Source organism: Plodia interpunctella, chromosome 9 (genome assembly GCF_027563975.2).
Source record: "Plodia interpunctella isolate USDA-ARS_2022_Savannah chromosome 9, ilPloInte3.2, whole genome shotgun sequence".
NCBI lineage: Eukaryota > Metazoa > Arthropoda > Insecta > Lepidoptera > Pyralidae > Plodia > Plodia interpunctella.
In genome coordinates this window covers 5,634,481-5,652,543 of record NC_071302.1, presented here as the reverse complement: position 1 = coordinate 5,652,543, position 18,063 = coordinate 5,634,481, and the positions used below count along the sequence as shown (strand labels likewise).

Here is an 18,063-nt window from a genome sequence, read left to right as displayed (position 1 = left end):
GTTTGTTTAGGTATATACATAGAACACACTTTAGTGTGTTTGTTTAGGTATATATTGTGCAGTTTATTTCTTTACAAACCTTTTAGTCTCCTTTTGCGAGCTCGCTTTTTCTTTTTCGTGGATTTAGACTGAACTACTTCTTCTTGTCGCAGTTCAATAGATGGGCCGTATGCATTTTTGGCAACTGCTATTAAATTTTCAATAACACACAACACTAATGCAATCATTTCAACCAGATTTACTTGTAACAAATTATTGCTCTAAAATAGTTTCTTCCTCTTCTTTATTTTTGACAGAAATACTTTTATATTGCTCGGCGTCACTTGCACTTTTTTTGTTTTGTTTCCTTTTATTGACCACATAACCTTCAGCGGACGTATATTACACAACACAGCACCTGTTTAACTAGTGTTTCATAGAAAACTTTTTAAATTATCTCTATAGTTAATAGTTTATCATTGGGTTATCACTATCACAGACGCGTCTGTCGAGAGACGAACATGACTGAGTACTTGCATCGTCAGACTCGATGAGCCTTGACGTGATTTCTATATACGGCTAAAATAGTAAAATATTGTTGACAGTAAATACAGACAGCCTTACAAAGGCAATATTTTTTGTAAATATTTTGTGTTTTGAAAGGTTAAACTGCTAAACTAGAACTTTATCTTTACACTTAGAGCGTGTTCCTATAACTCCGTCGCGATCCGTTGTTTTCTATGGAGTTTGACACTGACATGCGTCGAAACTTCATACAATTTCTACTTTCTTCTGTGTTGATCCGTCGACGGATGTCAATATAACGGAGGACCATACAGCGCGACTGATCAATGGGAACTCGCTCTTACACTTTTATTGACAGGGTCCATTTAAGTACACGTTCAGATTTTTAATGACTATTTTTTATTGTGTTTCATAAGGCATATAATTTATCCTAAAACCCAGCTCTGCATGTTAATCTGGCGGTGTTAAAAGATTATCTCTAACTTTGACATCTAAAAGATCGACATCAGATAAAGCATACCAACTAAGCTGCGGAAAGTGATGACTTCCATTGATTAATTTGCAATAAGACGAAAATAAAACAAAAAAAGAATATCTACCTACTATCTAATTTTCACTTTTATGTATAATTATAAATTCTTTGTTCTTTGAACTTTGAAGTTCTTTAAACACATGACGACATCGATAACTTGTGATAATGTTAATGATAATGACCAATGTCTGTATGTTAATTGTGTTAACGTGGAAACGTTAACATGAAACAACAGACCCACTGCTCCAGATAAAGAGATGATCTCAGTTGTTAAAATGGGATATGACAAGAACAGATGATACTTATTTATATTACATTAAGATAAACGGGAATCTAAGAAGTAATATACATCCTGTGACAGATTCTAGCAAAGATGTAAATGAAACGAAATGAAATAGAAACTTTCCGAATTGAATCCTTTTTTAACTTTAAATAACAAAACAGATACATTGGTTTACCAGAGTTTTTTGTGGCCAGTGACTAGGCCAAGAATTACATTTGTAAAATCCCTATAGTTTTATTGCATCGATTTTATAAATTTGATAAGCCGGGTTTTGAACTACTTATGTTTTGGATATTAAAACTGACTTCATTTTTTAATACGTTGCTTGTCATTAAACAGCGTATCAGGATACTTGCGCTAAAAAAATTGCGCGAAGGACACATGTGCCAAAGACATTTGCGCGCAAAGACACTTGCGCTCAAAGACACTCGCGCACAAAGACACTTGCGCGCAAAGACATTTGCGCGCAAGACCCATGCGCGCAAGACCCATGCGCGCAAGACCCATGCGCGCAAGACTTTTCCGCGCAAGAACTTGCGCGAAAGAACTTGCGCGATAGAACTTGCGCGCAAAAAACTTACGCGTAAACAACTTGCGCGAAACACTAAAACGTTAAGGAATTAAGGCTTTGCGTTGTGTTGCGTTGCGTTGATGTTGTTGCGTTGCGTTTCGTTGCATTATGTTGCGTTGCGTTGTGTTGATGTTGTTGCGTTGCGACGGAATTAATGTGTGCAACGCAACAACATAAACACAACGCAACGCAACGCAACGCAACAACATCAACACAATGCAACGAAATGCAACGCAACACAACGCAACGCAACAACATAAACACAACGCAACGCAACGCTATTTAAATGTTTACGTGTCGTAATTTATTAAAGGGAAAGTTAATCCTTGCTATGACGCCTATAAAATAATATATTAGTAAAAGTAGTATCGAGAAAGTTGCAAATGAGTAATTAGTTAGATGACCAAGTTATTAACATATGCAAATCATATCATTTGTATATAGTACATTAAAAAAGACATTTTATTGTGATAATGTAACTTAAAAATTTTAGAATTTTTTGATTATTATAAAATTAATTTGTTAATTAAAAGAAATAAGCAACAACTGGCTCTAAAAATATGATACCCTAAAAAGTAAGAAGTTTTTTATTGTTAGGAATCGTTTTAGATATACCTACTTATTCAAAAATAAAAATAAATCTATAAAGATGAAACTAAAAAAATAAATCGGTAGATAAGTATGAAAAATAAATTTCGATTGTGAAAATGTCATGAACAGTCAACATTCGTACTGTACAATAAACACAATAATAATGAAAAAGCCAATGTTTTTAGAATCTAAGTTAGACTTTACAAGTGTTTTGAGTATTGAAGAATTCACATCACTTGAGCATACTAATAGTTATACCTAATGCAGTAACGCTATTTCATGACAAGTGTCGTGACATCCGCAGTAGACTCGCTAGTTGTTTGCGGATCAAATTACTTCGAGCACATATTTATGTAACTGTTGGGATTTGGTGTTACCTGTAACTCAAAGCCAAGGTGGTCGTTACATTTCTTCTAACTTATAGGTTAAGTGAAAAAAAGCTAAGTATATGAGCTAAACAATTTTCCTTTGTTTTTCTGCTTTTTGTGATACTTTCTATTCACGGTTACATAAGTACAAATTTTAATATAATATGTTCTATATACCTAGATGGCTAGGTAGCCATACTGTCTCAAGCTAGTCTGTCTGTACATAACTATAGTAATCTCTAAGTGTTTCAGTAAACAGCTAAACAACAGACGTCCCGGCAATCGAGATAGGTGCAATGCGGCACACAAAGACTAAATTCAGTTCTAAAATGCTCTTTATACTAACAACAGATAAAATGACAAGCGTTGTACATTTTTTAATAGATTCTTTGACAATGATTTCAAACTTATCGACCTACTATAATAACAGAAAGATGTAATTTTAATGAAATATCTATGAATATACTTACCCAGCATCCTGTTAATCTCTCCCTTTTCAGTCATCCTCGTCTACGTCCTTCATTGCTTACAATCTGAAAGAATACAAAAAATATTGTAAATCCTAATATAATAAACATGAAATTAAGTTTGTTATTTCTTTCACGCTCTATATCCACTCTACCAATCTTCTTGAAATTAAGCATAAATATAGTTTGAAGTATAGAGAAGGACATAGGGTACATTTCATCAAAAATAACTGTTCCTGTGGGAAATTCATGCAAGCCGCGACCAAAAGCTGGTATAGAAATAAAATAACGAATTAATACAGATAGAACTTAAATAATAGATCATCAATGACTTTTCCTGACTGCAATCTTTGGTCCATGAAAGGATTTAAAAAATCATATGTGATTTCATAATATATTTCTCAAAAATAAAGGAAATCTGCCACGAAATCCACTCGTGTTATAGGTATGAAATGAAGTACATAGATACTTTGAAGCAAGAATGAAGCTAATGAAATTTCGTCGAATGTATAGGTAAATTTGGCTCTGATTACCCACCTTGATTCCAAACAGCAACTCTCCGCTATACAATAAGCAAAACAAATTAACTAACACTGACACCAAAACTTAACATGTAGTACGTTACACTTTCTGAAATCTATTATTACAATAAAGAAATCACATGGTTTTCACTGATTTAAGGATATTATTTAGGGGAAAACGAGGAAATATTTAAAGATTTTTCCGAACGTGTCGGAGGCATCGTGCCGAGGGTTGGAAGGCGAACCCGCGGAAACACTCGACGATTGCCGACGACAGCCGAATGCAAATAGTACAAGGGAAGGACTAGGCTGTTTGACCTCTTTTATAAAAAAAATCTAAGTCAAAGTAAAATCTAAATCTAATCTATTTAAACCGCAATCTATTTAGTAACTTACGCAATTCTTTTCCAAACAAAAATTTTTACAACTTTCGAAATATAACTTTACGATCAAAGAGAACTCTTATTATTTTAGTTTATGCTTGCTTATTCATGCGTTATGAGTGAAAACTAAAATTTTGTTTTTTTATGTGTAATATGTCCCATATACAACTTAATTGTAAAAAAAAAATAACCAAAATTATTTTATGGGCTGAATCCGCCTCTGTCCAATTTCCACCCTGCAGTGAGGCCGGCGCCATGTTTTTCACGCCTGCGCTTTAATATTCAATGCGCGTACAATCACTACTTCAATACCATGGTAAGTATTATATTTGTGGTTTACAAATATATGATTCCCAGTAATTATAATTAATTATTGTAGAAATTAATCTAGCACTATTGTTTAGTTCTAATTTTTATTTGTATTTGACTGAGAGAATAGATCTAAAGTAAACGTTGCGCGCGCAGGCTTTTCCTATCATGTGACGTTGGTCTACGCATTGACTTGACATTAGATCGATATTATGACGTCACGCCATTGAGGGCTCGCTATAAGAATGCATTTCCGGTGACGGAAATAGCTAGACAGGCACTATTTTATATGAAAAGCAGCATTATCCAAAGCATCTCCTTGGAAAGCATTATCAATTCATAATTAAATAATTATGAATGATAATGCTTTAGAGTTGACAACTACTTTTTTCATTTTTGATTAAGCTATTTATATCGCGTACTTGCGTAAAAAGTCGTATATAGGACTTACTATCGCCCACATGACTAAAAATGTATAAATAATAACAATATCCATATGGATATTGTTATTATTTATACATTTTTTTTTACAATAATATTATTGTCCAAGCATATAAAGTCAGTTATGAGTAATGGTTTTCATTATTATCAAAAGTTGGAGCTACATAAATAGAAGCCATCTATTATAACATTATTACTAAAAAAAATTAAGAATTTTCTTATTATGACGATGAGTAAACATCTGAAATTCCAATGGAAACTTTGAGAATTATAAATTCTAGATTTAGAGTAGAGCTAACTGGAGACTTACTCATAGTAATTATCAGATGCGCAATAAGCGTGGTCGAATGTACAGTCAACGATATAAATTAAAATCATCGCCTACCATAATCACATTTTTGAAGAAAAGTAAATAATTCTAATTTCCTTTGTGTCAACCAAAACTACATGTGTCAATTATAAAGGCTCTAAAATAATTTTCGAGCATGTTTTGAATCAGATATCGTAGAAATCCCAAATATCTAAACTCGCATGGAATTCTGAAACGAAATACCACTTTTTCATCAGTTTCATGATAATGGAATATATATTACACAACTTTCACTTACAAGCTTTTATTTAGTTCAGTCATCAAATCTTGCAAGTTGATTTTCACCTACTTCGGCTTATCCTAAAAAGTTGAAATTTTCTTGAAACTTGTTTAATATTATGTCCGATGTATCTGTACGACTGTACGTACAGGCTCACAAGGCTCTACCTCATAAGGACGTGTCGTCATTCAATGATAATGATCGCAGACGTCAGCTCGCATTTGGCGCGGCTAATTAGAATACCAGCATTGTTTGCGTGCCCCGATGATATTGTATCATGGGAATAGTGAATTAATAATCATTCCTGCAAGAACTTTATGAAAATACATGAAAATACATTACAAAATATCTGTACCTTTTATTATTGTATATGTGATAGTCTTTCTCCTATGTTATCCCCCTGCTAGGCAAAAGGAGACATTTGCTTATAACAGCCTATAGATCATTTAGGAGGATAAACTACAAACACACAGAAATTACAAAAAAACAACACGACTGCAAACAAGACCCGGTTCGGTAACGCATTATCTTACAAATATACAAATATATTTTTGTTTTTAACTTTACTACTTTTAAGTACTTACTTTTAAACTTTTTTACTAATCTTAGTTTTGATATCCCACTCCTAACGATTATATTTTTCAGCTACATATACTTATTATTTATTTAATCCGCCATATAAAGAAAACAAGTACAAACGTACGTATTTACATACAAACGTGACCCCTGAAAACTGAAAACAGTAGACTCCTTTTTCGACAGTCGTATAAACATAATATATTAAGTATCTACGAGTACCTGACTTTTTAGTCAGGTGGAAATGTTTCCACAGTAACCATTTATTAACATTTAAAATGGTTAGTTTGTTGTAATTATAAACACGCTAGGTAAAACATTATAGATTTGTCATGCCAAGTTAAGGTTATAAAAAGTTTATAAAATATAATTGCTTTAACTCATGGAGAATGAATAGATACTTAGTTTCCCCGGTCGGGTCATGATGGAAAATGATCATTTTCTGATTGGCCCGGGTCTTGGATGTTTCACTATATATGTATTTGTTATAAAATATAGCATCGTTGAGTTAGTATCCCATAACACAAGTCTAGAACTTACTTTGGGGCTAGCTCAATCAGTGTAATTTGTCCTAATATATTTATTTATTATTATTTATCTATTTATGTAACTTCTATCTTTGTCCTACTTACTGCTGTATCCTATTTGCCCTTGTATTAGCAACTTAATACCTAGTTATTTTTTATTTAGTACATTATTAACGACTAAGGGTGGGTTGCACTGTCAACTTTGACGTTAACTTTAACTTGCGCCGAAAAATACAAAGTAGGTATGCCACCTTGTCAACGGCGCGCCAGTTAAAATCAACGACAAATTTGGCGGTGTAACCTAATTTGTAATTTTTTGCTGACTGTAAGAATTAGTTATCAATTATATTAGAATATCTCAAAAGTTAATCCATATTATAATACCGATTCAGTAGATTCACTTTTGTATATCAAATTCAAACCACGAATTTCGAACCAACTGAATTATTAAGGTCGTTTTGTAAGTATTTGAACTGGAGCGTGGCTCACGCAAATGTTTCCTAATATTCACGGGATTAACAACTATTTTCGCGTGGCAATGCATTTCCGCCTGAAACGTAGGTAAACTCAAACTCGTTTTACAGAAACAGATAGCGGCTAATTAAGAGCGAGTATCGTTAATTTAGCTTAGTCTTGAACACGCGCGTTCGTTAATTGTTTCATACCTATTTATTACATCACAATTACATTTATTCAAATATTTAGGCTGATTTCGTTAGACGTACATTTGTCAAGTCCTGAGGTTCTATGAAAAGTAGCAATAAAAAGAAAATTATTGTATAAACTTCGTATTAAATCGAGAGAAACCCTACTTAACGTGAAATAAAAATGTACAATGATGCATTTTTGTGATATAGGCATGTGTGGCGTCATTTTAAGAAAAATATTTCCTCGTTTTTTTTTAATAAGCGTTTATCTGTGAAAATCATGTTTTTTTTTCTACCGTTACATTAATTTCTTAATCCACTGAACAAACAACAATTTTGGCGACAAAACAAAACAGCACTTCTTGGTAACAAATGACACTGGAACGATCAAAATAAAGTGGGTCGATAAAGTGGGTCGATCCGGTAATATCACAGTATAACAAGTTGCAATATCACTTGTTACTTTATAGATCACAGGTATATTATACTAGGTGTGCGTAGGTACGTACGCCGCCGAACCGAACCAATACACAACTGTTTTATTTTCGAGTTGGCTCCCCACGCGGCCGTGAAAACGTTGCAAATGTGTAGCGCTATACAAATGCAACAAATTGAAATTAAAGGAAGTACAAAACAACAATTTTTACCTTTTTTACTTTATTTTCTTCAAACATTGTCTACTGCTGGTGAAATGTTAAATCTAACCGTTTATCATGACTCGCCTATCTAGATAAATTAAATAATTTTAATTGTGAACCATGTTGTAGGTACACTGATAGATACTTAAATCGTTCTCGAACAGACACCTCAATGCAGATATTTAATTATTTAATTCCTTCATTTCTCGTTTTGTACTTGAAATCCTACAATATGTATCGTTTTGGATAAAAACACGTCTAATAGCAATGTATATTAAACGTGATAACTGTTAATACGATATAGGTACTGAAATATAGGCAAAAGTGAAACCTAAAAAATAAATTAAATTAATAATATTTTCGACAAGCAATCGCTAAACTTGGCAAACAATGATATTAAGGATATTTTTTCCAGGTTTACGTTTTTGCAATTTCATCTTATAAGTGATCATTTTGCACATTCTCTATTAATTTAGTAAATTATGAGCTACGTACAATGTCGTTCGTTGACTGCGAACAATGTCTGGTGCAGTATTAATTGCTGAACAGCAGTGCCGTGAAATACGTTTTCATGCTCCAGCATTGTCTTCAGTGCTTACAATATATTACTGACGTTTTCATAAAGAGGACATTGTCATTTTGCTAAATGCTGTTTTCTCTTTTCTTTATTTAGTTTAGTACCTTTTCCTTGTAAGAACTTTTTTTTTTGGTATGTTTATTGTCTTGAAAATATTATCATATTATACACTGAGCGGCCAGTCCCGGCTTCGCTAGCGTAAAACGTTAACTCATGAATCACATGACACTATCTGTTAAAACCATATAGCAGTTTTTGAGTTTATCGCGTTCATAGACAGACACGCAAGAGAAGGACTTATTTTTATTACATGTAAGGACGTTGAACTTCTTGTATCTCATTTGGTAAATATCAATTGTACATATTCAATAAATTAAATTGTTTAATGTATTATATACAATTTGTGATCTTGCAAATCTAACAATGTTATCCAAGAAAATGAAGATGAGAAAGAAATAAATTGCTTCTGTGATACTATTACTTTTCATCATGGTAATATCAAAAATAAATATAAATAATTTTGTAAATAATTTAATTTGGTGTAAATTCCGATCTGGAAATCCGATTTACCTACGGAATTCCTGCAACTTAATTAAAGCAAAATCATACCTTTTTTGATTTAGATTTAGATAAAAAACAACAAAATAATGAAAAAAAAAGTAAATAGGTATGCTCTAGGCTAATATATACAACTTAGATATAATATGTACAAAAATCTAAAAATAAAACATCTACCTAGTATCTACAATGTTTGATATAGGTATATTATTTATGAGTTGATTTGCTTATATAATTAGGTCGAGCAAGATAGCATTAATTTAGCTAAGTCTTTTATTTGTATATCTTAGATAAAATCTAGTATTCACCGATATGATAACCTTTTATTCTATTATGTAGTGGTTATACCTACGTGATACAAATCACTTAAGTACTAATATGAAACTTAATATCACGCGACGACCTTAGCTTTTTATGTAAAAACGAGAAAGAGTTTTTCTGTTTCTATTAATTATTCAGTGTTGCCGCACAGAAGCACTTAACACGAAATTTTCTATCCCTTACTGCCCTTGCTGATCTATTTTAAGAAATATATTTTAAAAATACAGTAAAAACGACATAGCCATGTCATTGCATTGATTTTAATTAGGCCTCGAAATAAAAACACGATATTTTATCACAAGATCAATTCAGATAGTGCATATTAAAATCATTATATATTCTATTAATATACGAAAATTCAAATATTTTGTTTCCTAATAAACTTTTTCTTAGTAAACTTTGTTATTAGGTAGGTACCTGATGAAGAGAATAGCTATTATGGTCACATCAAACGAACTCAGATCAAGTTTAAAGTTTAATTACTTTCCTTTCTCAAAAAAAAAAACAAAGAATATTTCTAATATCATCACTGGGTGTGACTCACAAATGTTGTACATAGGACTCAATTTCAATGCCGTACAGATAGCATCCGTCCTTTTGCCGCTGATACGCTATCAAATCGAATCAATTGCTGTAATCGAGCGAAATTGTCCTAAAACCCATCTTTGTACAGTACAGTTCTATGTCCTTATCTGTCAGCCGCCTCTTTGTGCACCTTTAATGGTGCATAAACTGCGGTCAAAGAGCTATCTTATTTAACTAAGTATTTTGTTAACGTGCAAACTGTATCTTATCGACGCTATTTGTAAATGTGCTGTGTTCCGCTCCACACGTTTTGTACGACAGTTTTTGTGATGTGATCTCGTTTTTGAAAGGACTCTTTTAGTTATTAAACTATTTATAATGTCTGTGGCTACCATAGATTTTCACGAATTGGAAAAGTTAAGGTTGGTTTTAATAACACTTAGATTTATCTTTGTGTTTTTTTTTACTTTTATTATATGCTCAATCAATGTTTCATCTTTTTTGCTGTTTTTGTTTAAGTTTTGATCTGATTTACAGATGATATTGGAATTTGGAATTATATATTAATTATATTGGAATAATTTTCAGAGCTAATTTTTATAAGTTGTGAATTTTAAATTAGATTTTGAATTAATATAGATTTGGTGTTTACATATTATCAGCCAAAATCTAATTCGTCACGTATATCGTCGACATCAGCGACATTACCTTTTATAAACATTTCATCGTAATTAAATTTAAATTACACAACCTAAAAGATTTGTTATAATTTTTTGTTCTGCATCATTTTCAGCCCAAGTTTAGACAGAAAATCAAAATCAAGGGCAGCAGAGATACAGGCGAAGGATGAAGCAAATAAATGGAAGGTACTCCTGGAACCAGCACTGGCTGGTGCCATGATTGCCATCAACCTTGGTCAGACCTCTTTGCAGAACTTCTATTTGAGGACGGCGTGCACTGTAGACCTGAATTATGCTCATGAGATCTGTGACAGAGGAGTGGGGGAGGAGTTTCGTGAAGCGGAGGTAAGGAAATGTCAACAAATCTACGCTTAAAAGAAAAAAATTAAGGACGAAAAGTTTCAAGCATTTTGGTACCGACCGAGTTGGTATCGTTGGGATCCAGGAGCAACTTACGACCCGTTCGCTTAATAACTTCACCCACTGGAGGGTAACGGGAAAATATGGAAACGTCACCACATGCACAAGTGTGTAAAAATCGCTTTAATTCCACATATTGATACTAGAACGTAGCATTGTAAGAATTATGTCAATGATTCCGAGTTATAAAGGCAAACAACTCGTTACATATATATGGCAAATAGTAACAAGTTGACATTAGAAAAATACCGATTAGACTGATATGGTATATACTACTTATTTACTCCTCGCATATGTCTGGCAGAGATATGTTAGTTCTTATAATGAATTTCTGATATAATGCGACTAATCTAAATGCTATCTGTGATAAAACGTAAAGAAAGTAAAAATATACTTATTTATTATTTTCCATACAATCTCACAAGCGTTATGCATTGTACATATAATAATAATACATAATTGTTGTTGATGTAGACAGAACCTGTATTACTAATGATTCTGCAGAGCTCTTTATCTGGGTGTAGGTTCGTAAATGTAAAATAAAACCATTTATGACAATATAGAAAAAGTTAAGTCTCACGAAGTGCATATAGATGAAATAAAGTTATATTTTTTTAATAAAATTAAAAACTGATATTGAAAACCACTGCTGATTGTACTGTAATTATAGCATAGCATGCGATATATTTATTATATTGAAGTATTTAACTCGTTCACTTATAGTTGTAGTTGACCTAGATAACTCAATGATTTACATCAGTCCTATGTGTAGTGTCCTCACTAGTCACTACCTTCCGGATCTAAGACTTACCTTTTAAGTCGGATTACAGGTAGATATCATTAATGGATGTGAAATCTACTTCTGTTGGTACATGTAATAATTTTGACTTCTCCGTTATCGCAAGATGCCAAACCTTCGTCAAATAATAAACCTTACGGAGATGAGTCACTGCGTCCCTTTAAATCGATAAAAATAATTCTACCTCTTATTTTTCTATCCTTATTTATTGAAGATATAAATTTTGCCGACCAGTCAGATAGACCGCAGGTCTTGTGTAGACCTATGGTTAGCAAAATATATTAAAAAGTTATCTTATATATATTATATGAACATGTAAGTTTTAAAACCTAATTTTACAATTAACCACAGCTAAATAATAATTATTCTCTAGAAGAAATAGTTTATTATTGATGATATTTACAATTTATTAATTTTTAACACAATTATTTCCATTATTGCATAAACTCCAATGAACTTGAATATAACTGTGTAGATGTTCAATCAAAGATTAAATTAAATCTTATCTCTAGTATCTTGTATCAATAGTATCTCGACATTTTTAGCGACGATTTGGAACAACGCTACATATCTAATACACTTTTTCCGATCAGTTGTAAACAGTAATAAGTATTCCTATTGCATTACTTTTATTCTTAGTAATACCTACATACATGTTATTGTCGCGCATGTTTACAGAGGTGGTATTTTATTTAGTATATTTTAAATAGCAATATTATAGATTTATATTAAATCATCTAGTAAATCTTCGTGTGCTAAATGTCTGTACTTTGTTGCAACGTATCTGATGCATATTGATAATGTACTTAATAAGTACTAAATAATAGTGTCAACCTCGACCTAGGCGATAGGAGCATTTTTATTAACTTTAGATAAAAATACGCACCGATGGTAACGTTGTTGATTTGGCTGCTTCCGTGTTTGAATAGATAATGACTTTAGCTTCCGTACTTTTTCTCCTTTTCTTCACATATGGTCCATATCCTTAGTTGTTAGATCCTTTCGGCCGCCTACGAAACCAATGCTTCGTAACATTAAGCTTTATCATCATAATCCTTACATATTATAAAATGAAGTCCTTTACCGCGTCTATCTGTCTGTCTGTTCGCGATAAAAAAATATATGTATAGAAGAACAGATAAATAGAACAGGTAACAAAGTCCCTGTCCTCGAGACAGAGGAAAGAAACGGCGATATTAGATCGATAAACCTCGTGGGATGTTCACGATCTATTAAATAATACAACTTAATTACTTCATGGTCAATTTTATTATTTACATGTATGCTATTTCTATGATTACAGGCAGCGAGCCAAATGTTAGTATCAAGCGTGAATGTGAGCAGAAGTTTCGTGGGCTCCCTCATAGCCACTGTAGTTCTCCTGTTCGTCGGTCCCTGGAGCGACTACAGCGGCCGTCGGAAGCCACTCCTCATCCTGCCACTACTGGGCATGAGTGTGATGACTACTGCTGTACTCCTCATGCTCGCATTCCCTGGAGCCTCTACCGTGCAAGTGCTGTATGCTGTGCAAATACCCATATCTTTGGGAGGGAACTTTGGATTGTTATTAGCAGCTGCGTTTAGTTATATAGGAGATGTAAGTATTTTATGCAGAACTAGAGCTACTTTACTCCTGAAGGGGCCAAAGCCACCATCGAAATTCTCATCCGGACTTATGAAGATAGCTACTACTCTACTACTCATACATTTTGAAGGCTTAACAGCGCATACTGCTTTATGTTATGAAGGTATATACTTTATCTACCGTAACTACACATACTTCCATCATCTTATGGCAGCAGAAGTATCACAGTAAACTGAACAGTATCTACAGAAAGTTGTGTAGGCTTCCTTCGGAAGTAGGGGGGTAATAATTTTAATGGGGATATCGACCTGACCTGAAATAGAAAAGAATAATAAAAATGATATATTTACGTATATTCCAGGTGTGCCACTCGACCGGCCGCGACGTGACCCGCACGATGGGGGGTCACCGTGCCGCCATCCAAATCGCGCACGTACTGGGCGCAGTCAGCGGGCCTTTGCTCTACCGATATCTCGGATTCTACGGTGTGTTTCCCGTTGTTTTGTTACTACAGGTACTTGCTTTCATTACTCGTTAATATCGTGCTTTCTCTAAAGTACAGGTATAAAGATTTTTTATACTACCAAACAGGCAAATAAGGAGGCGGCCCCCATGATGCCCAAGTTAAAACCTATATTTAGATAGAACAGGTATTGCACCCAGTTTGATAATGTCAAGGTTAGATGAAGATGCATTATTGATGTTATTTCAAAATGAATGTTGAAGAAAGACCTTCGTATAATCTTAAAATAGAAGAACATTACTTTTGAACTGTTTATGTTATGTGTATTTCTTTTTGAGTGTATAAATGAGAATAGCACGGCCGATTTTCTCATTGTAAATGATATTATCTAACCCATAGCACAAACCTTTCAGTGAAACATCTATACTTTTAATGGGTAAGGTACTTCGATGTAAAATTAAGTCACTTGGGGTACCAACTCAAAGCTAATGCTTGTATTTTAATATGCTTGGTATAATTACCATGAGAAAATCTCTACAAAAGCAGCTGATTTATTAAATATACCATAAACCTAGGATAGATACTAACTAGATAAAATTCTTATATAACTTGGCTATTTCTCTGCTCACTATGAGGAGACCCATCCCCTGACGTTGCAAAAGAGATAACTGGTTCATTGAAAGAAGAAAATATCTACCAACATACACAATGAACGAACAATAAACTTTCCTTCACTGACTCATTTTGAATCAGCATTCCCAAAATCAAATAATCTGAACAAATCAAATAATCTCATATTATTTACATTACAGTTATCATCTCTGACCTATATCATCGTGATGGTGAAGGACATTAACATAAACACAGACAACAAGATGTCAGTATTCAACTGGCGGTTACCAGTGAATGCAGTTACGTGTCTCATAAAGAAGCGAGATGGTTTTAAGCGGACAACTATTCTGTTGATGCTGGTCGTTGCTTTAGGGGATCGGATGTTTTTATCAGGTAATTACTTTATCGCTACTATATCTTATCTATGTCATCAACATGGTGAAGGACGTGAAAATAAACACAGGCAAAAATATGGCAGTAAGAGCGGCAAAAGTCATGCAAAAGTACTGCATGGTGCTTACCTGTAAATGAAAATGTAAATGACATGTCCGGTGATAAAGAGGGACAGCTTTAGGCCGATCAATGTATTGTTGATGCTAGGGGGTGTTATTAGGTAAGGAATACTAGTCAATTTATTGACACTACAAAAACTCGAATAAGTCATATTTCTTCGTATTATTCACTATGATCTCCAACTCTACTAATAAATAGTTGTTATTTAAGTGAACCTCTATATGAACTCTCGGCTTCCCCGGCTAAAACTAAAATAAAAAAGTAACCATGTTGTTCCTGAAGGTTTAATTTATCTCTGTGATACATTTCATCAGAATCGGCCCAGTAGTTTTAGAGTTTATTCATCTCAAACAAAAAACAAAGAAAGAAAAATACAAATCTGTTCTCTTTACTAACATTAGTATACGGATAGTATTAAAGTATGGCTGATGAAAACCAAAGGATTGTTCTAAATGTTTAAAATTTTCAATTTCCTTTTTTGTCTTCCCAGCCGAGGTCCTCATTGCGTACATGTACTACAGGTACAAGTTCCACTGGGATGATGTTTTATTCGGCGGATTCTTGGCATACAGAAACATTGTCAGCTTTACTGGTGAGTGTATGGCTAGCTTTTCACGTATTTATTAATTACGAGTGGTAGATAACATTAAAATACTTAGGAGGATTGAGTATTTAGTAGCTTTTTTTATAGCTTCTCTTGTATATTCGTAATTATTCGCTAACTGATAATAAAAATCACATTAATATTGAACTCGCTAATCACAGTAGAGTTCAATGACTACCACAGACAAGAACAATGTATGTGAATTTTATACCAGGCCCACCCAAGTTGGATGAATATAAATTAATCTGCAAGTATAATTTATATTTTACTGGCTTCGCTCGGGTAAAACTATAAAAAATATATGAAGACCTGCCGCAAGAATCAAATCTATAAAAATCCGGCATGAAAATCTTTAGTTAAATAGTTTATAAGATATAAAGGTTACATAAAGGCAGACGGACAGCGGGAAGCGACTTTGTTTTATACTTTAGGAAAATTCGGTTAAATAAGCCGTAGTATTAAATTACATTTTATATGGCGTCCACAACTACCCATATGATTCCTCTGATACCTTCATTCATTTTTGCCTCTGTGCTCTTAACTTGCCTACCAGCAGATAGTAACTTTCCTCCTTCCTCTACATATTCATTCCGTCTAGTTAATAGTTAGTAATTTAGTAAATACTTATAATAACATATTAATTTTATAGGTACCCTGATAATCTTGATGGTTTTGAAGCGCCGCCTACAGCTGTCAGATGAAGTAGTGGGAGCCCTGAGCTGCGCGTCGTATGTTCTCGCCTCCAGCGGACTCATCGCATCTACCACCACGTTAGCTGTTTTTATGGGTATGTAAATAGAAAGATGAACTGTTTAATGCACCATTTACAGAAGAAATATATGTTACAACTATATATTAAAACATAAATGAGCACAAAGGCGGACTTATCGCGAAACCAATTTCTTGCAGCCACCATTTCGGTGAAAAGAGAAAAAAGGGAATCAAGCGGGTGCAGTAAACTAGTAATTTTGTTCTATTTTTTTATTAGGATTTAATCACAGTAAAATATTCATAAGTCGATTTTTAAGAGAACCTCGTTCAGAGTACAAGCTCTGATAAGGGGTGTTTTATTTATTTCAAAATGTATTGTTTTCTTTATCGTCCGTGTTTTGAACTTTTTACTAATGCAATAACACTAAACGCAAGGTGCAACGTTATCTCCCCTGAGGCAGTAAAGCGGGTTGTTGGCATTTACCTGTTAACCAATCACATAGCGGTACGGTCGTTACCTTACAATACTTTGATTCGTTGACTGCGTATCACTGCTAAACTTTAATTCTAGTAAAAACCTGGCAATGACACAAGTGTCACTCGATGTTTGTATCGTCTTATTATTTCTTTTATTTCAGTGCCTTTGGTGGGAATCATATCACAAGGATCTCAAGTGGTTCAGAGGCCCATTCTAAACAAACAAATATTTCCTAACGAACAAGGTAAGCAATTATATTTTTTCAATAAACTTTTACATTATGAACAAAGGAATACGGCAAGATGACGAATAAATCTCCTTTCTCATCTTATCCAGTTTTTATATGCTCCAGCCACAACAAGTAGTAACACACTCGTTTTTTCTTATTCCAGGAAAAATATACAGTGTACTTGGGGCCCTCGAATCAGCCACGCAAATCCTGTCATCACCACTCTACTCCCTACTGTACAGTAAGACAGTATCGACTATGCCCGACGCGTGGCTACTCCCGGGAATTGTCCTAGCAATTATACAACTTCTAGCTTACTTGGTATCAAGAAGACTAAACACCTTATCAAGTACAACAGTTAAGAAAAATATACCTCTAGTGGAAAGAGGTGAAAGCGAAAAGTTAAGAAAAGATGATGTTGATAAGGAACCACCGAAAGAGCCACCCAATGAATTAGATAAATTAAAAACATAAAAGTAGTTTTTAATTAAAATAAACCCTTTTTTAGTGTTGATTTTTATATATTGTTTTATTATCCTAAACAAACGTTAATAACTAAATCAAAGTAGTTTTAAGTAAAATCAAAATAATCGAATTTCATTAAATGGAAGAAGCTAACAAATTAATGTCCACTCCATATTGATAGACTCTTGATACATACCAATAAATACTGAAACAAAATATATCATTATATAGATCTAGTAATTATTATTTATTCATAATTTATTTATATTTGCCACAGATATAAAAATATTATTTTTAAGTCTGTGTTATTTGCAAGTAGTTGTCATGCGCTAAGTGAAGTCTGTTCATATTTCAAGAAGTGCACATTTTGCGTCAGATGCATGTTCACGAAGTTCATATTCCAAAGCGTTTGTGGCGCATGGTTCTGCCCTCGAATAGGACCACTCCATATCCTCTAGTGGATATAAGGCGACTAAGGGAAATATAAATAAAATCCTTGGTAGCCGATGAATAACATAACATTTCAAGGACGTTTCACGTCAGGTCGTCTGTTCTGCTTTCACGGTTAAACCGCT

The 18,063-nt window shown here is 33.5% G+C and overlaps 2 protein-coding genes across 8 annotated transcripts in view; one reads left to right on the top strand and one right to left on the bottom strand.

Moving 5' to 3' along the window:
- The window catches only part of LOC128672725 (uncharacterized protein), a 63,302-nt gene extending 55,483 nt beyond the window's left edge, over window positions 1-7,819 (bottom strand). Inside the window, exons 1-3 of one of the 7 annotated variants that reach the window (XM_053750059.2) lie at window positions 7,613-7,819; window positions 3,854-3,953; window positions 3,320-3,382 (exon numbers count right to left, since the gene is read on the bottom strand). In XM_053750059.2, coding sequence (XP_053606034.1) covers window positions 3,320-3,353 — 34 coding nt within the window. In that variant the 5' untranslated portion in view covers window positions 3,354-3,382; window positions 3,854-3,953; window positions 7,613-7,819. Of the gene's footprint in view, window positions 1-79; window positions 512-3,319; window positions 3,383-3,853; window positions 4,054-7,612 lie in introns of those variants that run through there. The other 6 variants (XM_053750065.1, XM_053750061.1, XM_053750055.2 and 3 more) reach the window with 6 other exon arrangements.
- Window positions 7,820-10,156: 2,337 nt separating this feature from the next.
- On the top strand, window positions 10,157-17,543 carry LOC128672565 (probable peptidoglycan muropeptide transporter SLC46). The gene is made up of 9 exons (XM_053749801.2): window positions 10,157-10,351; window positions 10,723-10,954; window positions 13,132-13,425; window positions 13,775-13,927; window positions 14,689-14,881; window positions 15,492-15,593; window positions 16,255-16,392; window positions 16,955-17,038; window positions 17,187-17,543. The coding sequence occupies exons 1-9, from the start codon at window positions 10,308-10,310 to the stop codon at window positions 17,495-17,497; spliced, it is 1,551 nt and encodes a 516-aa protein (XP_053605776.1). The 5' UTR covers window positions 10,157-10,307; the 3' UTR covers window positions 17,498-17,543.
- Window positions 17,544-18,063: the final 520 nt, after the last annotated feature.

Excerpts from the sequence above, each read along its gene's own strand:
- LOC128672565 (XM_053749801.2), top strand. The coding sequence starts at position 10,308 with ATGTCTGTGGCTACCATAGATTTTCACGAATTGGAAAAGTTAAG. Across the intron at positions 10,955-13,131 it reads AGGAGTTTCGTGAAGCGGAG|GCAGCGAGCCAAATGTTAGT; the intron begins GTAAGGAAATGT and ends CTATGATTACAG. Across the intron at positions 17,039-17,186 it reads AATATTTCCTAACGAACAAG|GAAAAATATACAGTGTACTT; the intron begins GTAAGCAATTAT and ends TTCTTATTCCAG.